Below are 26,754 nucleotides of genomic sequence, written 5' to 3'. Positions count from 1 at the left end.
ACTATTGTAACAGATATATAAAAAATGACAGTAAGTGGAGATGCAATGAACAGGACAGATATAGGAGATCATTTTAAAAGAAAACAGTTCCATTTAGGTTTCATACCTGAGTAACTAAAATAATGAATGCTGATTTCAAAACCTGGGAAATTATTAGGAAAGAGAAGATCATTAATTCAATTAACTGCAAATAATAACACACTCTGAAATTATAATTGTTTAATAGGTAGTAAGAAAATACATAACTACCCATCAATGAAAAATGTGACCTAGATATGTGATAATAATAATAATACAGGTGATTTTTTACTATATCCATTGTATTGACCATCCGTATCATTTCCCAATCAGTCTTTCATTTTCTGGCCAGTGTATTGGTCTTGAACATTTCCACTGGGAAGTAAGAAATGGAACTAAACTAAAATCAATCCACTCAACTAATGAACAGTAGGTAAGAAAGTCAGAATAGGAAAAATATGGCTAACATTATATTGAGACACAACATGGGATGGCCTTGATTATTCACAGTAACCCTACCCTTCTTACTACATAGAACTGGTGTACACAAAGGCCATCACTAAATGGTACAGCATCTCTCTGAAAGAGAGAAAAAAAATCTTATATAGCTAGAAACACATCTATACTCACACAACTAGTTTTAAGTTATGAACAAAGGAACATAAAGAACTCATATCATTTCAGAGAACAACAGTAAAAAGTTCTCTACCTCATAATTTCAAAGCTAGAGAGCCAACAGTTTGGAGGAAAGATAATTAGGAAGATAAATATATGCAAACACAACACACACTAATATAAATACTAGCAGCCTTCATCAAGCGTCAGTTATGTGTTATTTTTTGACCTTCTTTATATGTTAGGGGCCCACAAATGGGAGAAGGGTGATTTCAAATGGAACTTGTAAGCATATAGTTAAACTTACTGTAAGCAATCAGATGCTTGAAATCCAAAAAGTCCTCAACAAATAGTAGAAGGTGCCCTAACTCAGGGAAGGCAAAAATGGCAAATATGTGCCAAGAGGTTACAGAATGGCGAAATTCAGTCTTAAAAAGTGCTATTATGTCTGCTGTGAGCACACATAAAAATGACAAATAATGCATTGGTTTTAGCTGAGATAGTTCTGTTTTGTTTTACTTATGTTTATTCAATCAAGAAATCTAAAAGTATTTTTAATACATGCTGGTTTCATATGCAATAGACATATAAAGCAAAGCCATAAGCCTATGCCTTTTTCTTATAAATTATGGAAGGCATTGATTAGGTAATTTATATTTGTCATACCTCAATTATTATTTCTTGAGATTAATAGTAGCTTGGCATATTTCTTTCAATTGGTTTAGGTAAGAAAACAGATTTTCTTAGTTCCCTTGTGGCATAGGGGGTTAAGGACCCAGTGTTGTCACTGCTATGGCCAGGGTTCAATTCCTGGCCCAAGAACTTTCACATGCTGTGGATACAGCCAAATAAAAAAATAAGGAAGTACTTGGGAGTTCCTGTCATGGCACAGCAGAAACAAATCTGACTAGGAATCATGAGATTGCGGGTTCCATCCCTGGCCTTGCTCAGTGGGTTGAGGATCTGACGTTGCTATAAACCATGGTGTAGGTCGCAGTCGTGGCTCAGATCTGGCATTGCTGTGGCTCTGGCATGGGCTGGCAACAACAGCTCTGACTTGACCCCTAGCCTGATAACCACCATATGCTGTAGATGCGGCCCTAAAAAGACAAAAGACTAAATAAATAAATAAGCAATTAAGAGGATTTTTTTTTCTCTTTTGTTTACTTAGGGCTGCACCTGTGGCATATGGAGGTTCCCAGGTTAGGGGTCTAATCAGAGCTGTTGCCACTGGCCTATGCCACAGCCACAGCAATGCCAGATCCGAGCCACATCTGCAACCTACACCACAGCTCATGGCAACACCAGATCCTTAACCCACTTAGCAAGGCCAGGGATCAAAAACCACAACCTCATGGTTCCTAGTTGGATTTGTTTCCACTGCACCCTGATGGGAACTCCAAGAAGAATTTTTTTTAAAGGAAAAAAATTTCTGGGTTTGAAAGAGATATTCCAAAAACCTGGTTAGTCCTGAAATTTCAAGAAGAAATTCTACTTCTGAAACTTTTTAAATCCTTGTTGGAGACCACTGAACCACTGAACCACTGAACTCTGCAGCAGGAAGGCAAACTTGGTGTATGTGCAAAAGCACAAAAAGCTAAGGAATGCTTATGATGGCAAAGCCAGATAAGCATATCTGCTGATGCAGAGTTCTAAGGTATCATTCAAAGACAAGATAAAGGAGTTATGCATTAACCATGCTATTCTATAAGCAGCTGCACCATGCCCTAGAGATATGCACCAGTAAATTCATTGCTAGTAGTTTCCTTTGTTATTCACTAAGAGATATGCTTGATTTTGCTCACTAACCTACATGTCACCTTCCTTGATAAAAGTCATGTGGACTGGAGTTCCTGTCATGGCACAGTGGTTAACGAATCCGACTAGGAACCATGAGGTTGCGGGTTCGATCACTGGCTCACTCAGTGGGTTAAGGATCCGGTGTTGCCATGAGCTGTGGTGTAGGTTGCAGATGTGGCTCGGATCCCACGTGGCTGTGGCTTTGGTATAGGCCGGCGGCTACAGCTCCAATTGGACCCCTAGCCTGGAAACCTCCATGTGCCACAGGAGCAGCCCTAGGAAAAGGCAAAAAGATAAAAAAATAATAATAAATAAAATAAAATAAAAAGTCATGTGGGCTAAAGCCTAGGTGCCCTTTGTTCTGTGGAACAGAGTGCCTCCTGGTCCCGCACTTTCTAAATGTAAAAGAGTCTTGTGTGTTTTGTTATACCGTACTGTCCCTCTTTCAGGATCTCCCATTGACGTGCAGCACTGACACAGCAGAGTGGCACCCAATGTGGGGCCTGAAGAGAAGGTCTGTTATGAACAGGAGAAAGAGGTCTGCTACAAGTGGAGAAAGTGAAACTACAGATGGCAGAGATGGTAGCCTTGCACTTGATGGAGTCACGATTGTAAGTAGGCAAGTAGAAATTTTAAACCAGGATAGCAATGGGGAAGAATAAATCTCAGGAAACTAAATGCTATATTCAATTGCTTAAATGTATGCCAAAACAGTCAGGGGCTTGGGTAACAAAGTCTAAGATAGAGGAATTGTTAGAAGCCATGGTCAAATATAACCAGGTGAGGGTACTGTGGACCCAGAATGTTGGGATCATGTCAGAGAAAATTTAAAGCACACCCATCAGTCTGGGGCCTCTCTTTCCACTTCTGTTTTTTCCACATGGGAGTTAGTGAGGCATATTTTGGAACCCTTGCAGAAGCATAAAGAAAAACCCATGCCTTCTGCTCCCCCTCAAACTAATCCCTTTATTTATTTATTTATTTTTTTAATATGTATCCTTACTTTACTCTTTTTTTTTCTATTATTTTTTCTCTACTGTACAGCATGGTGACCCAGTTACACATACATGCATACATTGTTTTTCTCACATTAGCATGCTCCATCCTAAGTGATTAGATATAGTTCCCAGTGCTACACAGCAGGATCTCACTGCTAAGCCATTCCAAGGCAGTAGTCTGCATCTATTAACCCCAAGCTCCCAATCCATCCCACACATGAAAAAATGCTCAGCATCACTGATTATTAGAGCAATCCCTTTCTTTTTCTTTTTTTTTTTTGTCCTTTTGCCTTTTCCTAGGGCCACTCCCATGGCATATGGAGGTTCCCAAGCTAGGGGTCTAATCGGAACTATAGCCACCAGCCTACGCCAGAGCCACGGCAATGTGGGATCGAGCCGCATCTGTGACCTACAGCACAGCTCACAGCAACGCCGGATCCCCAACCCACTGAGCAAGGGCAGGGATTGAACTTGCACCCTCATGGTTCCTAGTCCGATTCATTAACCACTGCACCACAATGGGAACTCCTAGAGTAATCCCTTTCTTGATGAGAGTTTAAATAAGCCTTTAGCTGTGGAGGCAATACTAACTCTCCTTCAATCAGCTTTAAAATCTGCTAGTCTAGAGGATTGGACCTTTTTAGCTGCGCTCTAGTTACTGCTCCTGATACTCAAGTTCTAGGACAAAATATCCATATGTATACCCCTTTTGATTTTAAGGCTCTTAAGTCTCTTTGTGATAGTGTGATAGAGAATGGAGTTACAACTCCCTTTACTATGAGTATTGTAGAAAACATAGGTACACTTCTGCTTCCCCCATGGGATTGGCATATGATAGCTAAAGCCACCCCAGATGGTACAGACTCTATAATTTGTAAGTCTAGTCTTTCAGACTTCTGTCAGGAACAAGCTCATTTAAATCAAAGAAATAATGTTCAGATTACTTTTGAAATGGTGGTTGGGACAGGCCCTTTTCTCCAATTTGGGTAGATCAATGGCCCCTAACTCAGGAGAAATTGACTAAAATACATGAGCTAATAGCTCAACAATTAAAAGCAGGTCATGTTGAGGAAGCTAATAGCCCTTGGAATACTCCTGTTTTTCACTACTCCAAAAAAAAAAAAAAGTAAATGGAAATCATTACATGATCGAAGAGAAATCAATAAGACAATGTATGCCATGGGTGCCTTACAACCTGGCTTGTCTTCTACTGTAATTCCCTTAAATTGGGCCTTAATTGTCATAGATTTAAAGGATTGTTTTTTTCACTATACCACTAGCCCCTTAGGATAAATGTAGAATTGCTTTCTCTGTTCTTGCTTTAAATAACAAATCACCTATGAAATGATATCAATGGAAGGTACTGCCACAGAGCATGAAACATAGTCCTACCATACGCCAAAAATTTGTGGATCGAGCCTTAGCTCCTGTTAGATATAAATATCCTGAGGCATATATTATCCATTACATGGATGATATCCTCTCTCTGCTCCAGCAGAACAAGCTTTTAACATCTTCCTAGATACCAAAATGTATCTTAATGAAAAGGGGCTTGTCATCACCCCAGATAAAATTCAAAAAACCCCTCCCTCCTCCTTCTTGCTATACACTAATCCAGATCCTGAGGCCAGTAGAGGACACACCATTCTTTCAGGCCATTTCATAAGCCAGGCTTCCCCTGACAGATAAAAACTGCAAAAATTAGAACAGAGCCCACAAACTCCATTCCCAGTCTTACTTAACATGGCCTTTAAGGCCTCAGGGAAGAGGCTTTTAAGTATTGAGGGAAATTTCTTCTGGCCTTAAAGGAACAAAGTCATCCTAGAAGGAATTTGCATGTGTCTTTGAGATGCAGATGTTCTATAAGGCCTTCTGAAACCCTTATCTCACCATCTTTTTGAAATACAAATTTCAGGAAAAGGGGTATAAGGTGGAAGGTGTATTCTCAGGGACAAAAAGAAATCCTATGTATTTTTTATAAACATTAGTAAAAAGGGGTTTAACCACCTAGATATGTTCCATCTGCCCAAAACACAATTTGAATCTAATCTCTCTTCTAAAGGACAGGTTTTTTTATAGATGTACCTTATTCATGGCTGAAACTTCAAAATGGGAAATACAAGGTCTTTGTTTTGCTTGTTTGTATGTGTCTTTGTGTGTTTTGTGCGTGTATGGAATTGCCAAAATTAATTCATAAAAGAGCTCTACTTAATTGGCTTAAAGGAAATTAAGCAATTACATAAATTCTCAAAATACATAAAGTAAACTCATTTTTGGTTCATGTGAACTGGAAAATATTCAGTATTTGATATTCAGATGTTAATATTTAAGTGTGTTGATCTGGAATTCCCGTCGTGGCTCAGTGGTTAACGAATCCTACTAGGAACCGTGAGGTTGCGGGTTCGATCCCCTGCCTTGCTCAGTGGGTTAAGGATCTGGTGTTGCCGTGAGCTGTGGTGTAGGTCATCGATGCGGCTCATCGATGCGGCTCGGATCCCGAGTTGCTGTGGTTCTGGCATAGGCCAGCGGCTACAGCTCCAATTAGACCCCTAGCCTGGGAACCTCCATGTGCCACAGGTGTGTCCATAGAAAAGACAAAAAGACAAAAAAAAAGAAGAAAAAACAAAGTGTGTTGATCTAACTGATACAGGCATGTCTTTAGAGTTATGAACATTAAGTATAATACCTTATTGCACCTATGTTTAATAGAAGTCAAATAAGATACTGAGACTTCAATTACCAAACAAAGAAAATAAAGCCATTTAAGACTATTAATTGGTATGTTTGGTGCCATCCTGAGATGTTCTCTACAAGGAAAACAGGCATTTTAGAAATTTTACAAGACAGTCCATGGTTCCTTTAGAAAAGTAGAATGTGTGTGCTTTCAGTAAAAAGAAGGAATGAGGAATGGAATTGCATTTTATTAAAGGAAAAGAAAGTAAGTCTGCCTTATAGCTTGTTATTTTGAATGGAAAGACAGGGGACAGAATAATATGGATACAGAAAGTGATGGAAGATTTGTGGGAAGTGGACAATGAGAAAAGAATTTTACACATGGTTAGGACTAAGTTTAAAATTTCAGTAAACTAGTGCAAAACTGGACTTTGGATTCGGTCTGTTAAAAGAAGGTTTTCTTAAAATGCTGCTTGTAATAACAGATTATACTAATTTCTTTGCCTTTAATTTGTATTTGCTTTTGAAATCCTTGGTTACTTTGGTTAAATGAATAAGTAATGTAAAACAATAATCTATGATTCTATCTGACCAGGTATTTTTAAACTTTTCCCTGTAAATTTTTTTTTACAAACTTCCTAAATATAAATTACAGGGGAAACACTGTCAAATGAAAAATATGGCACAAAGAATTAATCCCTCATTTTCAGACTTTTGCCATCCTAATGCTCTTGCAGTGCATGGTAATAGTCTGCTCCTAAATCAGAGAAGTTAAGGTAGGTAAACAATAGCTGTGAATTCAACAGTCAGGGCTATAGGAAATCCAAGGTGGCTGCTTGGTTCTTCCCGGCACGCTGGCAAACCCAATAATGAAAAAGAAATGGTTAGAAAACATGTTTTCCATTTGGGGTATACTTTCTACAGTCCTAATTTGGCTCTATTTGGTAAAAATGTGGGTACTTTTAAAGAAAAAGACTGTTTTGATTCATATTCTAGTTTTGTGTATAGAGACAAATTTATGAGAGAAACTTTACTCCAAAACTCATTGCTATGGCAGACTGCTTTAGCTGGATATACAGGGGAACTTGATAATCATCCACCCAAAAATAAACGTATAAAATTCCTACAAGAGACTCCTTTCATATTTCCAAAAGTTACCAGATCACAGCCTATTGCTGAAGTACATACTTATTTTACAGATGGAACTCCAAATGGTAAAGCCAGTATTCAAGGCCCAAATATTACTAAAATTATAGAAACTTCTTATACTTCAGCTCAAAAAGCAGAAATAGTGGCTGTTCAACAAGTTTTAAAAATAATCTTGTGTCCTTATAATATTGTTTCAGATTCTCTATATGTGGTACAATTAGTACAAAAACTAGAAACAGCAAAATTGAAAGAATTAAGTGATGAAGAGTTATTTCAACTTTTTTTTAACCTAAATTATTAGACAAAGAATATCACCATTTTTCATTACTCATGTATGTCCTCATACTTCTTTACCAGGTCCTTTGCATGATGGTAATCAAAAGGTGGACCTGCTTATAACTTCTATCTTTTAAACTGCTCGTGCTTCACATGTACTTCTGCATCAGCCTGCAGCAATGCTGCATACACAGTTTAGTCTGTCTCACACTATTGCCCAAGATATTATTAAATCCTCTCCATCATGTCAAAGCTTAGCCCAGGTGTCTACCAATGATGGAGTCAATCCTAGAGCATTAAAAAGTAATGAAAAATTGCAAACAGATATTACTCATGTTAATAGTTTTGGACATTTAAAATTTGTTCATGTAGGAGTTCCTGTCATGGCTCAGCAGAAATGAATCTGACTAGCATCCATAAGGATGCAGGTTTGATTCCTGGCCTCACTCAGTGGGTTAAGGATCTAGTGTTGCCATGAGCTGTGGTGTAGGTTACAGATGCGACTTGGGTCTGGTGTTGCTGTGGCTGTGGTGTAGGCCAGCAGCTGTAGCTCTGATCTGACCCCTAGCCTGGGAACTTTCATATGTCATGGGTGCAGCCCTAAAAAGACAAAAAATAAAAATAAAAATAAAATTTCTTCATGTTATTGTTGACACATATTCCTCTGTTCTTTGGACCTTAGCTCAAACAAGTGAAACTTTTTGATATGTCAAAAAACATTCTTTAGAAGCTTTTGCCTTCTGGGCCTTCCACAACATACTAAAACAGGTAATGGTCCTGCTTATGCTAGTAAGGCTTTTGCTGAATTTTGTGAAGTTTGGAGTATTTCACATGTCACTGGCATCCCTTATAATCCCCAATGACAAGCTATAGTAGAATGTGCACATCATAAATTGAAACTACAACTTAATAAAAGGGGGGGGGGACAAGAAGGTTTCTATACTCCCGCAAGATTATTAAGACAAGCTTTGCGTATTTGAAATTTTTTCACCTGTAATGATCAAGGAATAACTCCTATGGAACAGCACTATGGCCAGCATATTCCTGGTACCTCCCCATTAGTATACTGGAAAACACCTGAGGAAAACATAGGAAAGGCCCTGATCCTCTAATAACTTGGGGTAGAGGTTACACTTGTGTTTTTCCAGAAACTGCAACTACACCTTTTTGGATTCCTGGCAGGTGTGTAAAATAGTGGCATGGAGGAAGACCAACTGACACGTGACTTCTGAAGAATGACTCTAGGAGCCGAGGGGAGTATGGAGAACTGAGATCTGCTAATAATAAAACTCTTAGGGTACATATGCATAATAAAGGCTTTCAAGCAATTTCTAATTCAAAAATACATCAGCATGCTCTGGGATTAGCTGGCCCACAACTAAAAATTGGAAAGGGGCCACTGCAAAATAATCAATGGAAATTAGCTGCAGCCTTACAAAGAATTTCCCTGTGGGATGTAAATTATACTTATGATAACTAAGTTTACACTTTGGATACCTCCCTTAGTCATTCTAGCTCTTGCGTTTTTTCCCTTATGTGCTTATGGTAGGAAAAGAGATACAAGTCTCTTTTAATTCTAGTTCTTAGATATATCACATTCAATGTGCAAATTGTTATTTACATCATTGTGTTAACAAATATAACAGACATCAGTCTATTATGATGATGTATCAACCTACTGCAATCTGGTTACCTGTGAATCTTACTGAACCTTGGGAACAAAACCCCACATTATATATTTTACATAGTATATTTCAAAAGATCTTCTGCAGAGAAAAAAGAATGATTGGTTTGATTATTGGAGCCATATTTACTATTATTGGAATAATCACTTCAGTAGCTACATCTGCTATAGCTCTGTCTCAGGAAATTCAAACACATACTTTTGTTAATAATCTCACAGAAAATTTGTCACAATTGTGGCATGAGCAACATTCCACAGACCTGGCCTTTTGGCATGAATTGAACAGTTTGAAAGATGTAATTTTCTGGATGGGCAAAGAATTAGAGAGTATACACACAAATGGACCTCCCTTGTCATTATAACTACTTACTGTATCACTCCTCTTAAATATAATAACAGCCTATACAATTGGGAAAAAATTAAGGCTCATGTCTTGAGAGGCTGGGGTCAACATAATGCTACACTAGATATTTCAGCTCTACAAAAGGACATTCAGCAATTTAGTTCGATGTAATTGGACACTTCTAAAGATCAAATTATTAAAAGTATTATATCAGGATTCCTGGCCTTTGATTCTCACACCTGGTTTGAGAATCCAAATATTTCTTTTATAATTGTTCTAATCATCACTGTATTTGTATTTTTTCTTTTTTTGTGCAGTCTGCAGAATCAGACTAAACTATAGAAGCCAAAAGAATGCCCTGCAATCAAAATTTACTATGACTATTCTTATGCAATAAATAAATAAATAAGGGGGATATGTTGGAGATGACTGAACTGCTGAACTCTGCAGAAGGCAAACTTGGTGTATACGCAAAAGCACAATAAGCTAAGGAATGCTTATGATGGCAAAGCCAGATAAGCATAGCTGCAGAGTTCTAAGGTATCTTTCAAAGACAAGATAAGGGAGTTATTCATCAACCATGATATTCTATAAGCAGCTGTGCTGTGTCCTAAAGGTATGCACCAGTAAATTCATTGCTAGTAATTTCCTTTGTTATTCACTAAGAGATAGCTTTGTCATTACCTATGCCTGATTTTGCTCACTATGCCACCTTCCTTAATAAAAGTCATGTGGCTAAAACCTAGGTGGCTTCGTTCTGCAGAACAGAGTGCCTCCCAGTCCCCCACTTTCTAAATGTAAAAGAGTCTTGTGTGTTTTGTTATACCACACTGTCCCTCTTTCGGGATCTCCCATTGCCCTGCAGCGCTGGATACAGCAATCCTTATTATTAGACCAAGATATATGTATTTTTATACATATAGAGCTTTCCAAGACAACACAACAAAAATAAAGGCAGATCTATTTTCAATCTGGAGGGAGATAAAATTTTGAAAAGATGATTCTCTCCCTCATTCTGCTATTGGATATATCATTAGGCTGTCATCAAATACAGTATATTAGAAACAAAGAATCTTTAAAATCTCAAAATCTAACAAACTAAAAACTCCTTCAATACTACCTTCTGGTCTAATCACCCTTACAAAGCTCAAAACTTTCTATAAAATATGCTGCCAAGTAATTATCCCCCATGCCTCAGTGCTTTGAGTTACTGTAAACTCCACTACCTCTCTTCCCAGGTAATTTTATCTAATCTTGTCTCTATTGGAAAGGCCTTTCTAATTTGGAACCAAAAACATCCCTCCTTGGGGCTTCCAGTCATTAGTCCTCATTTCATCTATTAGTGCCAAGCAGTAAAATCTACTTTTCTCGTCTACATTACAGCTTTTAAAAAAAAAAAAAATTGTACTGGGAATATCTAGTCACTTATGATGGAACATGATAATGTGAGAAAAAAGAATGTTTATATGTATATGTGACTGGGTCACCTTGCTGTACAGTAGAAAATTGACAGAACACTGTAAACCAGCTATAATGGAAAAAAATAAAAATCGTTAAAATAAAAAATTAAAGGACATAGAAAAAAAATTGAAAACTTTCAAATATCTCAGTTCCTTAGCTCTTCCTAATATGACATTACTTTAATTATCTTTATTCTTTTTTTTTTTCCCCTTTTCAGCCACACCCTCAGCATATGAAATTACTGGGGAGGGATTGAATCCAAGCCACAGCTATGAGCTATGCCACAGCTGGCGCAACACTGGATCCTTAACCAACTGCATTGGGATGTGATTGAATCCAAGTTGCCTCAGAGACAACACCAGATCCTTAACCTTCTGTGCCACAGCGGGAACTCCAACCTCAACTATTCTTATTTCTCTCCCCTGAAAGTACTGACTAGCATAGTATAGAAATCTCTGTAAGTCTTGCTTTAAATAACAACTCTTTTAAGTGAAGTAATATGCACAACACAGAAAAAATAAAAGACTGGTTTCTTTCTTATATAGCTGGGATGGAAAGATATAGTATATAATTATTCATCACTATCATGTATCCACCTTATACATCACATATTATATTGTATTATTATTCCATTTGTATCATAATTATATTTTTAATTTTTTTTTCCAAATGTGCTCTGCCAAACTGTTTTCCCCATCCTATACTTACACAAGTGATTCCAGAATCAAAATGCAATATAGCAACCTAAATGTCCATTGACAGAGGAGTGGATCAAGAAGAGGTGGTACATATACACAATAGAATATTGCTCAGCCATTAAAAGGAATGAAATACCAGCATTTTTAGCAACATGGATGGACCTAGAAACTATCATGCTAAGTAAAGTCAGTCATACAATGAGACACCAACATCAAATGCTTTCACTGACATGTGGAATCTGAAAACAGGACAGACTGAACTTCTTTGCAGAACAGATGCTGACTCACAGACACTGAAAAACTTATGGTCTCCGGAGGAGACAGTTTGGGGGGTGGGGGGATGTGCTTGGGCTGTGTGATGGAAATCCTGTGAAATCAGATTGTTATGATCATTATACAACCACAGATGTGATAAATTAATTTGAGCAATAAAAAAAAATGCAATATAGGAGTTCCCATTGTGGCTCTGCTGCTTAAGGGCCTGACATTGTCTCTCTGCAGATTAGGGTTGAATCCCTGGCCTCATTCTGTGGGTTAAGGATTGGGCATGGCCACAAGCTGTGGCATAGGTTGCAGATGAGTCTCAGTCCAGAGTGGCTATAGTTGTAGCCTAGGCCTCAGCTGCAGCTCCAATTTGACTCCTGACCCAGGAACTTCCACATGCCCCAGATGCAGCCATAAAAAGAAAAAGAGTGCAATTTATACTTCAATCTTGTTTGATTCAGCCCATCACTTTAGCCTTTAAAGATCATATTAGATCTTAGTTCTGTCGCACATATTCACTGTATGTTCCAATATCACATTATTCTCCATTTGGATGTTTCCTCTGTAAAGTATTATTTTAGTCATTGACAAGGTATTTAACCAAAATTTATCCAGGAAACATCATCCAGGTTGAAGATTCTCTACTAATTACCTAGTTGTTAACTGCTTAGTTTTCCCTATGTTGAAACGACATGTCTAAATACTGCCCATAGAGATCACATACATTATTTTCAAGTATTTTAACAAAATCCAGATATAGTGACTTATAAGGGTCAAAGAAATTTAGGTTTGTATTCACTCTTTAAACAAATGCTTATGGCCATGTGTATTTTGTACCAGGCATGATGATGTTGATCGCCATCATGACTTATTGATCTAAGGCAATCAGACACTGTCCTCAAGGAGCATGGGTCTAGTAGGGAAAGCACACAATTATAGTTGATATCACCATACTGCTTTATAAATAGGATAGGCAATCAGGGAACCCTGGAGGCTCAGAGCTTCGTTATCTAAACCAGACTGTCAGGATTAGGAAAGGTTTCCCAAAGGAGACAAAGGTTTTTGTTTTTGTTTTGCTTTTTAGTGCCACACCCATGGTATATGGAAGTTCCCAAGCTAGGGGGTGAATCAGAGCTACAACTACTGGCCTACACCACAGCCACAGCAATGCCGGATACTTAACCAACTGAGAGAGGCCAGGGATTGAACCTACATCCTCATGGATCCTAGTCGGGTTCATTACCACGGAGCCACAATGGGAACTCCTGAGACAAAGGTTTGAATTTGAGTTTGAGTTCATCACAAGACCATCAGATTCAAATGTTGAATGTATTGGGTATGGTGCTCTTCAGAGAAGTCTGAGCCAGGCATACAGATTTGGAAGTCAACCGTGAATAAGTGGTTTTTATAGAAATGGACTGGAAAAAGACCACTGAGGCAGGAGATAACTAACAAAAGAAAGAAACCTCTGGCATTTTGGTAAAGAGAAGAATGCTTCAGAAGTGTGAAACAGCAAGTGTGTATGAGACTTTGAGTAAGAGTATGGCCCAGGTTGGAAAGATACAGCCCAAGGAGTCAGAGGTCCATTCAGCAAGAGTTTTGTGTTAGAAGCCAAGAAATCAGAATCTTAGCCAGAAGATGATGGATCCCTCGAAGGGCTCTAAGCATTGGAATGACTTTGATAAACTGAAGGAAATACACTCTCAGGTTGGTGTGGGATCAGCATTGGTGGAGGAAGAGAAAAAGAGGGAGAAGATTAGAGAGCTCACCAAAAAGAATGAGAAGAGTGAAAGCAGTATCCCCATGGGGGTAGGAGTGAAGGACTTTCTCCGAAAATGGTGCTGAGTCTGCATTTAGGAGTCTCGATGATGACTGGGTTTGAGAAGTGGAGGTAGCGAGAGAAGGTCCTAGGATGGAGGCTTGGAGGGCAGAGGAGGCAATGGTATCATTTGCTGCTAAGTGAAACACTGAATTAGGAGAGATGGGGAGGATTTCAGAACTCTGGTTCTCCCATTTTAAATCAAGTCGAAGATCAAGATGGGATAACCAGTTAGAAATGGATGTCTGAGTATGGTGTTCTTTCAAAATGTCTCAGCTGGCTACAGAGCCTTAGGAGTTAACAGGGGATGGTAATTAAGCCAGAGATTTGGACAAAGTCACTGGGGCAGAATGTCTAGAAGATCAGAAGAAAGACCAATAGATTAAGATCAATGTCAAATTCAAACTATAAAATAAAAAGCTACTTTCCTTATATGCATTATCTTATTTAAGACTTATATACAATAAATCAACTATACTCCAATAAAACTTTTAAAAATTAAAAAATCAACAATTAAAGTATAATAAAAAGCTAAACTATCTCCAAAGACTTGATCTAAAACATATTTTCTAATTTAAATTTTTTTTTTTTGGTCTTTTTGCTTTCTTTGGGCCGCTCCCGCGGCATATGGAGGTTCCCAGGCTAGGGGTCTAATCGGAGCTGTAGCCACTGGCCTAGCCAGAGCCACAGCAATGCGGGATCCGATCCGCATCTGCAACCTACACCACAGCTCACGGCAACGCCGGATCTTTAACCCACTGAGCAAGGGCAGGGACCGAACCCACAACCTCATGGTTCCTAGTCGGATTCGTCAACCACTGCGCCATGACGGGAACTCCCTAATTTAAATTTTATTTCACATTTATCAGTATATACCAAATTTCTAAAATTTGTGAACTCAGACCTATCAGGTAGTTTGCCAACTTGGTACTGCTGCTTTGACTACATGGCAGAAAATAATGAATAATAGCATAAATTTATGATTTCTGAGCTTCTGCAAACAATGAATGTTAAAAATAATAATAATAAAGAGCCAGAAAAAGTTTGTGATACGATTCAAGCTCAACAGCGACTTAGAATATGCAGAGTCTTAAGTTCTTTATTTTTTCTACATTTAAAGACAGTTTTCCTCTTATTTGCACTCTGGGGAAAAATGCTAAAACAGTAAAAGGGGAAGTTTTTGTGCATGCTTGCTACATATATAACACATTGACTGCATATACCCATCCAACTCCATTGCTTCATCGACTGTATTAAAAAAAAGTTTAAATAAATCAAAACATCATTAGGTGAAATTCTTACTATAACTAATTTCTGGGTTTTGTAATCTTAAATATTCCTCTTAATCAAGATGTTTTATGCTTAACCAACTTACACGTGATGGGCAAACTGAATCATCCTCTGAGACATATATTCTTTTATAACACAGTATTATAACTGAGATTCTCAATCTGAATTTTCAAAGAAATTTAATATAATGGATCCAAGAATAGCCAGAGAAAACCCTAGTCTCTAGAAGTTCGGTGATCATAAATCAAAATTCTTAATAAAATGTTCAAACAAAAAAATACACAAAACTAATTCTCCCAAGGACATCTATTTTTTAATAAGTTGGATTTTGAGCAGCATTGCCTTGGCAACTGTTAAGAAAGCTCATGATTACAAAAAGTAATACAATCAAATTTTAAGACTGTGGTAGATATTTCCAGAGATAAAATTTTAATTAATTTCTCAACATATCTAAAATACTGCAATATGGGCTTAGCAGGTATATGTTGAGCCTTCCACTTGAAGATTTCCATATGTACCAAAGAGAACTATCTTTTTTTTTTTTTTTTTTGCTTTTTAGGGCTGCACCCATGACATATGGAAGTTTCCAGACTAGGGGTCGAATTGGAGCTGCAGCTGCCAGCCTACACCACAGACACAACACAGGATTCAAGCCTATAGCTTAGGGCAACTCACTGGATCCTTAACCCACTGGGGAAGGCCAGGAATTGAAATCACATCCTCATGGATATTAGTCAGCTTTGTTACCGCTGAGCCATGACGGGAACTCACAAAGAGAACTTTCATTGTTTCACTCTTTGTCTATCAGATTAACTTTAAAAATCTATCTTAACTATAGACAGCCTAGGTGTACAGAGCCAGTTTATATATAAGGTAATTGAAAAGCACTGTTCTGGGAAGGGATGGGGTGCTCTCTAAAAGACTCTTGTAAAATATACAGTAGTTATAAGGCTTGCAGTTGACATACTCTGAACTCTGATTCATGACATCCGATGGGGGATAGGGAAGGAGACAGGAGCCCTATCTCATCAGAGAGAGAAACCTGACTGATCAAAGAGGGCTTGCTCTATACAGAGGATCCAAGACTATAGAACAAATAGCAGTTTGGGTCAATATGTCAACATTTATCAAATCAAGCGTTAATAGAGAGAATATCCAAAACATGAAAATTCGTGCAGTTCCTTGGAAAGAGTAAGGCCTAACAATACCCACGTCACTAAAATGCTAACTAATCTCCTAGTTGTAGCACAAAAACTCCATCAGTGAGTAGTGACAGTTGCAAGTGGTGTCTGTGCCAGAACCTTCCCCATAATACTCTATTGGGCAGATGGGGACATTGTGTCACACCCAGACTGGTCCTTACATTAGACTGTGCAGGAGGAGTAGTAAAGCTGAAAAGTAGGAAGTATTCCTTTTTTTTTTTCTTTTCCTTCGAAAAAAAATTTTGACTATGCCACAGCATACAAAATTTCCTGGGCCAGGGATCAAACCCTTGCCACAACAGTGACCCAAGCTGTTGCAGTGCTGACACCAGATCCTTAATCCACTGATCCACCAGGAAATCCAAGGAGGTATTTCTTAATAGGAAGCTTTATTTATTACTAGACCTCTAGCCTCACATATTCATTCAAATACCCATTCCAAAATAACAACTCTAACACCCTTTTCTTACAAAATATACTTCCCAAAATATACCTTAATAATTCTCATGGAACATTTATGAAACTGTAATAATCTACATTTAAATGATGATAGTGTTTGAATAATATTACTCAATCAATATGGCACTTAAATCTTACTGAAAAAATAGCCTGTTAACAGAAGTTCCCTCTGTGGCACAGGAGGTTAAGAATCCAACTTCAGAGGCTGGGGTCACTGTGGAGGTGCAGGTTTGATCCCCGGCCCTGCACGGTGGGTTAAAGGATCTGGTGTTGCCACAGCTACTGCAAAGGTTGCAGCTGCTGCTGAGACTCAATCCCCTAGTCCAGGAACTTCCATATGACACAGCTGGGGTGACAAATAGCCTATAACAGCAAATAAATTTTTACTCCAGATCACAGTATACACTGTAACATTATTACCTAAAAGCACAAATTTTATGAAAATTATTTATTTATATCCTGTTCAATTGTTCTAACCATTGAACATTATTTACCATTATTCAAAAAATGGAGCCAAGACCTTGAAACTTTGTTGTTGTTTTTCAGGATGGGGAAGGAGCAGGGATTGGGTGATTTGGATTTAGATTTTGTTTTTACAAGTAACTTCAAATTTAATCACATTTTTGGGAGAACTATCCTAATTTCCTAATATAAATCTCTTACCAAAAAAATAAATTGAAGTAGAAAATTGATCTACCTTGTGAATCTTCTTCAGCCGTGCATTAATATGAATTAAATAGAATTCAAAATCATAGCTCAGCTGATTTTTTAAATAAATATTCATTTTTAGGACTTTTTTTTCTTTTTAGGACCACACCCTTGGCATATGGAAGCTCCCAGGCTAAGGCGGAATCAGAGCCGCAGCAGCGGGCCTATGCCACAGCCATACCAAATTCAAGCCACATCCTCAACCTATGCCACAGCTTGTGGCAGTGTTGGATCCTTAACCCACCAAGTGAGGCCAGGGTTCAAACCCTCATCCCCATGTCAGGTTCTTAATCCGCTGAGCCTCAACAGAAGTCCTAGGAGTGCTTTTTTTTAAGTCAACTTTTTGAACTACTATTTGCTCAAAAGACAGAACCTCAGTATCCAATTACAGTGCTGCATTCAGTGGAAGAAAGAAATAGTAACTTTTTTTCTACTTTTGTAAAAAAATATATAAAAATTATATAAGCCCAGGACATGAATAAAACTTTTTAAAGCTTTACCTTCATCATATTGGTAATTCGCTTTCACATTCTAAAGCCCTCTTCGCTCTGTCCTTTATCTACCTATGAAACAAATGGGCTCATGTTCTCATAGGAAAACCTCTGCTGATATGTGTTTCAATAGACCACCTTACTCTGATTTAAAAAAAATGCAATAACATTTCTCCATAAAAGAATATAAGACATGAAGAACGTACGATGGGCACAGGTACTGCTTCTTTTTCCCCTTCCCTTTCTTTGAAGACTTCTCTTTAGAATAGGCTTCTTCAACCCACAAGGAAATTAAAATAAAAAAGGCCACCGCCAATAAAAACTTCATCTTGAAAAATTAAATTTCAGAAGCTCGATCTACAAAAAAGAAGAAGAAAATGATTACATCTATGAAGCAAATGATAACATAGGACTCTTTTTAAGGCATATGACCATTACTAGCCAATGGACAAGTGCATCTGCATATCAAATTTTCATTGCTCCTGGCAAACATTTTTCTCCATACATGGACAAACATTATGATTTTGTAATAGTTTAAGTTTATTAAATATATTAAACTCTATAGTGTTCTACTCTTCTTTCTCCTCTGTAGAAGAAAAAACCCTACAAGTTCCATCCTTGAAGTCCACTTTTAGAGTTGAAAAATCATATGTGTACATTCATGTATAGTCACGGATAGTGCTTGTGAAATTTTTTACTTGCATAAATGCTATTTGGCCTTAAAAAAAATTCTCATTGCTTAAACCTATGTGGTTATACTTCACTACATACTTCATGATGGTTTCATAGTAAAAGTTAGTTAAATTATAGTTCATAGAAAATAAGACCCCAAGGGGAACAAAAGGTAAATATGAAAATTTACATTATATAGTTTTATGATATTGTAAAATGATATTAAGTTGCATAGTATACCAAAGTATGCTTAGAAAGACACCTAGAAGGGTGTTTAATCCATTGTTAAGACAGTTACCCCATGCTAGAATATTTAAAAAAAATTTTTTTTTTTGCTTTTTTTAGGGCCAAATATGGAAGTTCCCAGGCTAGGGGTCTAATTGGAGCTATAGTTGCTAGCCTACACCACAGCCGCAGCAACTCAGAATCCAAGCAGCATCTGCAACCTACAACACAGCTCAGGGTAACCTGGGATCCTTAACCCACTGAGCAAAGACAGGGATCGAACCCAAGTCCTCATGGATACTAGTTGGAATGATTACCACTGAGCCACAATGGGAACTCCTTAAATTATTTTCTCTTAATCTCTCTGTTCTTTGAATTTTGCATGCATATTTTTCAAAAACAATAAAACTATTCTAAAGGAAAGGACAAGTACTAAAGAACTGGCAAAAATAAATAAAAATTTATTATCAGAGTTTCACTCTCTAAATTGTTTTTATTTATACACACTAAATTTGCAAGTTAATCTTAATCTTTTACCCCAAAAAAAGGTAGATATTGATTTAAGTTAGCAATGGGCTTTCCTACTCACATGATATTAACATTTATCATCAAAAAGATGATTTCTGACTCCAGAAATTCTAGAAAACATCACAGGAAATAAAACAGTCAGATTCCTCTAAATAATCTTCTTAGCCTTATCTTAATAACATTTTCCATGCTTCAATGAGAATTACATTCTTAACAGTCTGATGCATTAAAAAAAAGCAAGCAAAAAACAAAAACAGTCAAAAACTTTAAGCATCTCCTAACCATCTCCTCTTCTGCATCCTTCATTTCCAAACCATAAATTATTTCTCCTTCATTGTTTGCTGCGGAGTAAGAGACGGGTCTATTCCTCGACATTAACTTATTTCCCAGATGCCCCTTATAATTTTGCTTCTCCTATGTCATGCTTTTTACCTGCCTTCCTCCCGGGAATTCTTATTTCCCCACATTTATCCTTCACAGCCCCTAAGCAAGTCAAATGGTCTTCCACCCTGGATCCTTTCTCTTGAAGACAACAGAGGGGCTTATCAGGCCCAAGGCTGCCCTTAGTCAACTCGCAGCACTGGAATCCCGGTCCCCCACCCCACCCCCAAGACCAGACACCTTTGCCCATGGCCGCAGGTACTGCTCCCACCTTCACCCTCGGCCCTGGGGGAAGCGGAGGCCGTCCCGCAGGTCTGTTGGGTGGGAAAGGAAATTCCACCCTGTACTCTCTGGGTCCACCTCCCACCTTCCAAAGGCGGCAGCTGCAGGGAATGAGGGATCCCTGCAGACCAAAGGACGCCAACTGTGTCCCCGAGCCTCTCCGCCCGCCGCATCCCTCCAGCCGAGCGCACCCGCACAGCTGACCCGCCAGGATGCGCTCGCCGCCTCCGGGGATGCGCTTCCTTCTCCTCCTCCTGCTGCCGCAGTGTCCCGCGCCCCGGCCCTGGCCCAGGCCCAGCCTCTCCGCAGAGATGTTTTGATCGGACCCCCGCGCCGCCCCTCCCTCTTGGAGCCGACTTACCCGAGGCGCCCCGCCCGCAGCCCCGGGAGGACGCGCGCTTGCACCGGACACGCGGGTGCGGGGCGGGGCGGGAGGGTGAGTAGCGGCTGCGTCCCGGTCCGCGCGTCCCCGCCGATAGCTGACGCGCCTGCTCGGGCCGCGGAGCCTGCGCCGTGGTGTCCGCGCTGCTGCGGGACCGCGGGCCTGGAGCGGGGACGGGGACGAGGGTACCAGGACGGGAGAGCAGAGGTGTACCTGCCACGCAAGTGAGGACGTCATCTCCAGTCCCCTGGGGCATCTGAACTGAGGAATGTGGTCCCTACAGGACGTAAAGGCAATGGGGACTTGGAGCGGGGGCAGGATTGGTTCAAAAGGAAAAGAAAAACCTTTTAAGGAGCTGGAATCATTTAGGGTGTATTTTTTACCACTAGAAGCAAAAAAAATACAACAACAAATGACCTTTTTAGATCAAAGCAGACAGCATGCACTTTCTGTAACTTTATCATTGGCCCATAGTCTCCTGGAATGGAACTTTCATGTCAGAGTTTTACATACAATTTCTAAAAGCCTGGCCTTTCTAAGAGCACTTAAATTGATCAGTAAGTAGCACTAAAACATGGACACTTAGGTTGTTTATGGAAACAATAGCCTCTTGGCTATTGTAAATAATGCTGCTATGAACATTGGGGTGCCTATATCTTTTTGAATTTTTTTCAAATAAATATCCAAAAGTGGAATTTGTGGGTCATATAGTAATACTATTTTTAATTTTTTGAGATAGCTCCATGCTTTCTTCCACAGCGGCTACAGGAGTTTACGTTCCCACCAACAGGGCACAAGGGTTCCCTTTTCTCCACATTCTCACCAACACTTGTTATTTCTTGTCTTTTTTGTGATAGCCATTGTGACAGATGTGAGATGATACCTAATAGTGGTTTTGATTTGCATTTCCCCAAGGCTTAGTGATGTTGAGCATCTTTTCCTATTTCTGATGCCCATCAGTGTGTTTTGTTGTGTTTCGTTTTGTTTCGTTTTTGAAAAATGTGGATTTTTTTCAAGCATAGTAGTGTGGCATCTCCAGCTTTGTTCTTCTTCTCCAAGATTTGTTCTCCTCCAGCTTTGTTCTTCTTGCCTTGGCTATTTTGGATCCGTTATGATTCATAAAGTTTTAGCAGTATTACAGTTCTAGAAAAAATGTCATGGGTACTTTGATGGGGATGGCATTGAATCTTTAGATTGCTTTGCATAGAAAATATATTTTAACAATATTAATTCCTCCAATCTATGAACAGAGGATGTCTTTCTATTTATTTAGACAGTCTTCAATTACTTTTAGCAATGTCCTAGAGTTTTCAGAGTATAGATCTTCCACATTCTTGGTTAAAGAAGGTATTCCTAGATATTTAATTCTTTGATGGATTGTAAATGGGATTGTTTGCTTGATTTCTCTTTCTGATATTTCCTTATTATCATATAGAAATGCAACAGATTTCTGTATGCTAATGTTTTATCCTGCAACTTTACTAAATTCATTTATTAGTTCTAATAGTTTCATGTTGGGGTCTTTTGGTTTTTCTACATATAATACAATGTCATCTGCAAATAGTAACAGATTTACTTTTTCCTTTCCAACTTCCAAGACTTTCATTTCTTTTCTTTTTTTAATGTATAATCTGATGTTATTTTTAAAAGTAGCAAATAACCTGAAATGATTTGTTTTGATCATTTAAATATTTTTATTTACATATATAATTTTTATTCATATAAGTAATTATGGAGCTCTGTGCAGCATACTCATAAGTGATTATCTCTGCCAGGATTATGGAGACTTAATTCTGTAAATGTTTGAATTATTTTAACTCAATGAATTTTGTTACATTTAAGGTTGTACAAAGATCATCACAACACTATTTCATAGCATTTACATCCCAAACCCCCAGCCCTTCTCCCACATCCCAACCTGTCTCCTATAGAAACCATAAGTTTTTCAAAGTCTGAGTCAGTGTCTGCTCTGCAAATAAGTTCATTGTAGCCCTTTTTTAGATTCCGCATGTAAGCAATAGCATATCATGTTGGTATCTCACTGTCTGACTAACTACACTTAGCATGATAATTTCTAGGTCCATCCATGTTGCTAAAAATGCCATTATTTCCTTCCTTTTAATGGCTGAGTAATATTCCATTGTGTATATGTACCACATCTTCATTATCCACTCCTCTGTTGATGGGCATTTAGGTTGTTTCCATGTCTTGGCTATTGTATATAGTGCTGCCATGCACACTGGAGTACATGTATCTTTTCTTTTTTTCTTTTTTTTTTTTTCATTTCTTTATTACTATTTACTTTTTTTAAATTTCTTTTATTATTCAAATGAATTTATCACATCTGTAGCTGTATAATGATCATAACAATCTGATTTCTCAGGATTTCCATCCCATAACCCAATCACATACCCCCACCCCCAAAATGCCTCCTGAGGAGACCATAAGTTTTTCAATGTCTGTGAGTCAGCATCTGTTCTGCAAAGAAGTTCAGTCTGTCCTGTTTTCAGATTCCACATGTCAGTGAAAGCATTTGATGTTGGTGTCTCATTGTATGACTGACTTCACTTAGCATGATAGTTTCTAGATCCATCCATGTTGCTAAAAATGCCAGTATTTCGTTCCTTTTAATGGCTGAGCAATATTCTATTGTGTATATGTACCACCTCTTCTTGATCCACTCCTCTGTTGATGGACATTTAGGTTGTTTCCATGTCTTGGCTATTGCAAATAGTGCTGCAGTGAACATCAGAGTACAGATGTCTTTTCAAGTCATGGTTTTCTCTGGATAGATGCCCAGGGGTGGGATTGCTGGATCAAATGGTAGTTCTATTTTTAGTTTTCTGAGGAATCTCCATACTGTTTTCCACAGTGGTTGCACCAATTTACAATCCCACCAACAGTGTCATAGGGTTCCCTTTTCTCCACACCCACTCCAGCATTTTTCACTTGTAGAGTTTTTTATAATGGTCATTCTGGCTGGTGTAAGGTGGTACCTCATAGTAGTATTCATTTGCATTTCTCTAATAATGAGTGATGTTGAACATCTTTTCATGTGTTTCTCGGCCATCTCTATGTCGTCTTTGGAGAACTGTCTGTTTAGATCTTCTGCCCATTTTTTGATGGGGTTGTTTGTTTTTTCGGTATTGAGCTGCAAAAGGTGTTTGTAAATTTTGGAGATTAATCCCTTGTCAGTTGCTTCATTTGCAAATAATTTCTCCCATTCTTTGGGTTGCCTTTTCCTTTTGTTTATGCAGAAACTTTAAAGGTTATTTAGGTCCCTTTTGCTTATTTTTGTTTTTATTATCATTACTCTAGGAGGTGGATCTGAGAAGATACTGCTGTGTTTATGTCAGAGAGTGTTCAGCCTATGTTTTCCTCTAAGAGTTTTATAGTGTCTTATACTTATACTTTTTTTATACTTTTGGTCTTATACTTAGGTCTTTAATATATTTGAAGTTTATTTTTGCGTATGGTGTTAGGGAGTGTTCTAATTTCATTCTTTTCCATGTGGCTGTCCAGGTTTCCCAGCACCACTTATTGAAGGGACTGTCTTTTCTTCATTGTATATTCTTGCCTCCTTTGTCATAAACTAGTTGACTGTAGGTGTTTAGGATAAATTCCAGGCTTTCTATCTTGTTCCATTGATCTATATTTCTGTCTTTGTGTCAGTACCATACGGTTTTGATGATTGTTGCTTTGTAGTATAGTCTGAAGTCAGGGAGCCTGACTCCTCCAGCTCCATTTTTCTTTTTCAGGATGTCTTTGGCTATTCTGAGTCTTTTGTGCTTCTAAATAAACTTACATGTTTTGTTCCAGTTCTGTGAAAAATGTCCTTGGTAATTTGATAGGGATTGCATTGAATCTGTAGATTGCCTTGGGTAGTATAGTCATTTTGATAATACTGATTTTTACAATACAAGAGCATGGTATGTCTTTCCATCTGTTTGTGTAATCTTTGATTTCATTCATCAGCGTCTTATAGTTTTCAGAGTACAGGTCTTTTGTCTCTTTAGGTAGATTTATTCCTAGGTATTTTATTCTTTTTTATGAGATGGTAAACGGGATTGCTTCCCTAATTTCTCTTTCTGATCTTTTGATGTTAGTATATAGAAATGCCGTTGAGTTCTATGTATTAATTTTGTATCCTGCGACTTTGCCAAATTCATTGATGAGCCCTAACAGTTTTACGGTAGCATCTTTAGGATTCTCTGGGTATAGTATCATATCATCTGCAAATAGTGATAGTTTTACTTCTTCCTTTCCAATTTGGATTCCTTTTATGTCTTTTACTTCTCTGATTGCTGTGGCTAGAACTTCCAAAACTATGTTGAATAGTAGTGTCAAGGGTGGGCATCCTTGTCTTGTTCCTGTTCTCATTGGGAATTCTTTCAGCTTTTCACCATTGAGGATGATGTTAGCTACAGATTTGTCTTATATAGCCATTATTATGTTGAGGTAGATTCCCTCTGTGCCCACTTTCTGAAGGGTTTTTAATCACAAATAGGTGTTGGATTTTGTCAAAAGCCTTTTCTGTGTCTATTGAGAGAATCATATGGTTTTTATTCTTCAGTTCGTAATGTGGTATATCAAATGGATTGACTTGTGGATATTAAAGAATCTTTGCAACACAGGGATAAATCTCACTTGATCATGATGTAAAATCCTTTTAATATATTGTTGGATTTGGTTTGCGAGTATTTTGTTGAGGATTTTTGCATCGATGTTCATCAGTGATGTTGGCATGTAGTTTTCTTTTTTTGTGGTATCTTTGTCTGGTTTTGGTATCAGGGTGATGGTGGCCTCGTAGAAAGAGTTTGGGAATGTTTCTTCCTCTGCAATTTTTTTGGAATAGTTTCAGAAGTATAGGTATTAGCTCTTCTCTAAATATCTGATAGAATTCGCTTGTGAAGCTCTCTGGCCCTGGACTTTTGTTTGTTGGAAGTTTTTTAATCACATTTTGAAATACAGTAGTTGTGATTAGTCCACTCATCTTTTCTATTTCATCTTGGTTTAGTCTTGGAAGATTGTACTTTGCTAATAATTTGTCCAGTTCTTCTAGGTTGTCTGTTTTATTGGCATATAGTTCTTTGTAATATTCTCTTATGATCCTATGTATTTCTGTGATGTCCATTGTAACTTTTCCTTTTTCATTTCTAATTTTATTGATTTGAGTCCTCTCTCTTTTTTTTCTTGAGTCCAGCTAAGGTTTTATGAATTTTGTTGATCTCTTCAAAGAACCAGCTTTTCGGTTCGTCGATTTTTTCTATGGTTTTCTTTGTTTCTATTTCTTTGATTTCTGCTCTGATCTCTATGACTTCTTTCCTTCGCTAACTTTAGGTCTTGTCTGTTCTCTCTCTAGGTGCTTTATATTAAAGTTACCTTGTTTATTTGAAATTTTTCTTGTTTCCTGAGGTAGTCTTGTATTGCTATAAACTTCCCTCTTGGAACTGCTTTTGCTACATCCCATATTTTTTGGATTGTTGTGTCTTCATTGTCATTTGCTTCTAGGTATTTTTTAATTTCCTCTTTGATTTCTTCAGTGATCCATTCCTTGTTTAGTAGCATGTTGTTTAGTCTCCATGTGTTTGTGTTTTTTACAGTTTTTTTCTTATTGTTGATTTCTAATCATATAATGTTGTGGTCAGAAAAGATGCTTGAGATGATTTCAATTTTCTTAATGTTACCGAGGCTTGATTTGTGGCACAGAATGTAATCAATCCTAGAGGATGTTCCCTGTGCACTTGAAAAGAATGTGAAAAGAATGGAATGTTCTATAAATATCTATTAAGTCCATCTGGTTTAATGCATCACTTAGGGCCTGTGTTCCCTTATTGATTTCCTGTCTGGATGATCTGTCCATTGCTATAAGCGGGGTTATTAAAGTCCCCTGCTATTATTGTGTTATTGTCAATTTCTCCTTTTTTAGCAGTTGTCTTACATATTGAGGTGATCTTATGTTGGGTGCATATATATTTACAATGCTATATCTTATTCTTGGATTGATCCTTTGATCATTATGTAATATCCTTCTTTGTCTCTTAAAATATTCTTTAAGGTCTATTTTGTCTAATATGTGTATTGCTACTCCAGCTTTCTTTTGATTCCCATTTGCATGGAATATTTTCTTCCATCCTCTCACTTTCAATTTGTATGTGTCCCTAGAAGTGAAGTGGGTTTCCGAAGACAGCATATATATGGGTCTTGTTTTTGTATCCATTCAACCAGTCTGTGTCGTTTGTTTGGGGCAATTACTCCATGTACATTTAAGGTAACTATTGATATGTGTGTTCTCATTGCCATTTTATTAACTGTTTTTTATTTGTTCTTACTGGT

The 26,754-nt window shown here is 37.9% G+C and overlaps 1 protein-coding gene across 2 annotated transcripts in view; it reads right to left on the bottom strand.

Annotated features, from left to right (window-relative positions):
• The window catches only part of GLRB (glycine receptor beta), a 121,374-nt gene extending 100,917 nt beyond the window's left edge, over positions 1 to 20,457 (bottom strand). The window contains exons 1-2 of one of the 2 annotated variants that reach the window (XM_047798591.1): positions 20,398 to 20,457; positions 18,155 to 18,305 (exon numbers count right to left, since the gene is read on the bottom strand). In XM_047798591.1, the coding sequence (XP_047654547.1) occupies positions 18,155 to 18,276 (122 nt within the window). In that variant the 5' untranslated portion in view covers positions 18,277 to 18,305; positions 20,398 to 20,457. Of the gene's footprint in view, positions 1 to 18,154; positions 18,307 to 20,397 lie in introns of those variants that run through there. The other variant, XM_047798592.1, reaches the window with a different exon arrangement.
• Positions 20,458 to 26,754: the final 6,297 nt, after the last annotated feature.

The sequence above is a fragment of the Phacochoerus africanus genome, chromosome 10 (genome assembly GCF_016906955.1).
Source record: "Phacochoerus africanus isolate WHEZ1 chromosome 10, ROS_Pafr_v1, whole genome shotgun sequence".
Lineage (NCBI taxonomy): Eukaryota > Metazoa > Chordata > Mammalia > Artiodactyla > Suidae > Phacochoerus > Phacochoerus africanus.
The sequence above is the reverse complement of the archived record's forward strand: the minus strand, read 5'-3'. Positions and strand labels throughout refer to the sequence as shown.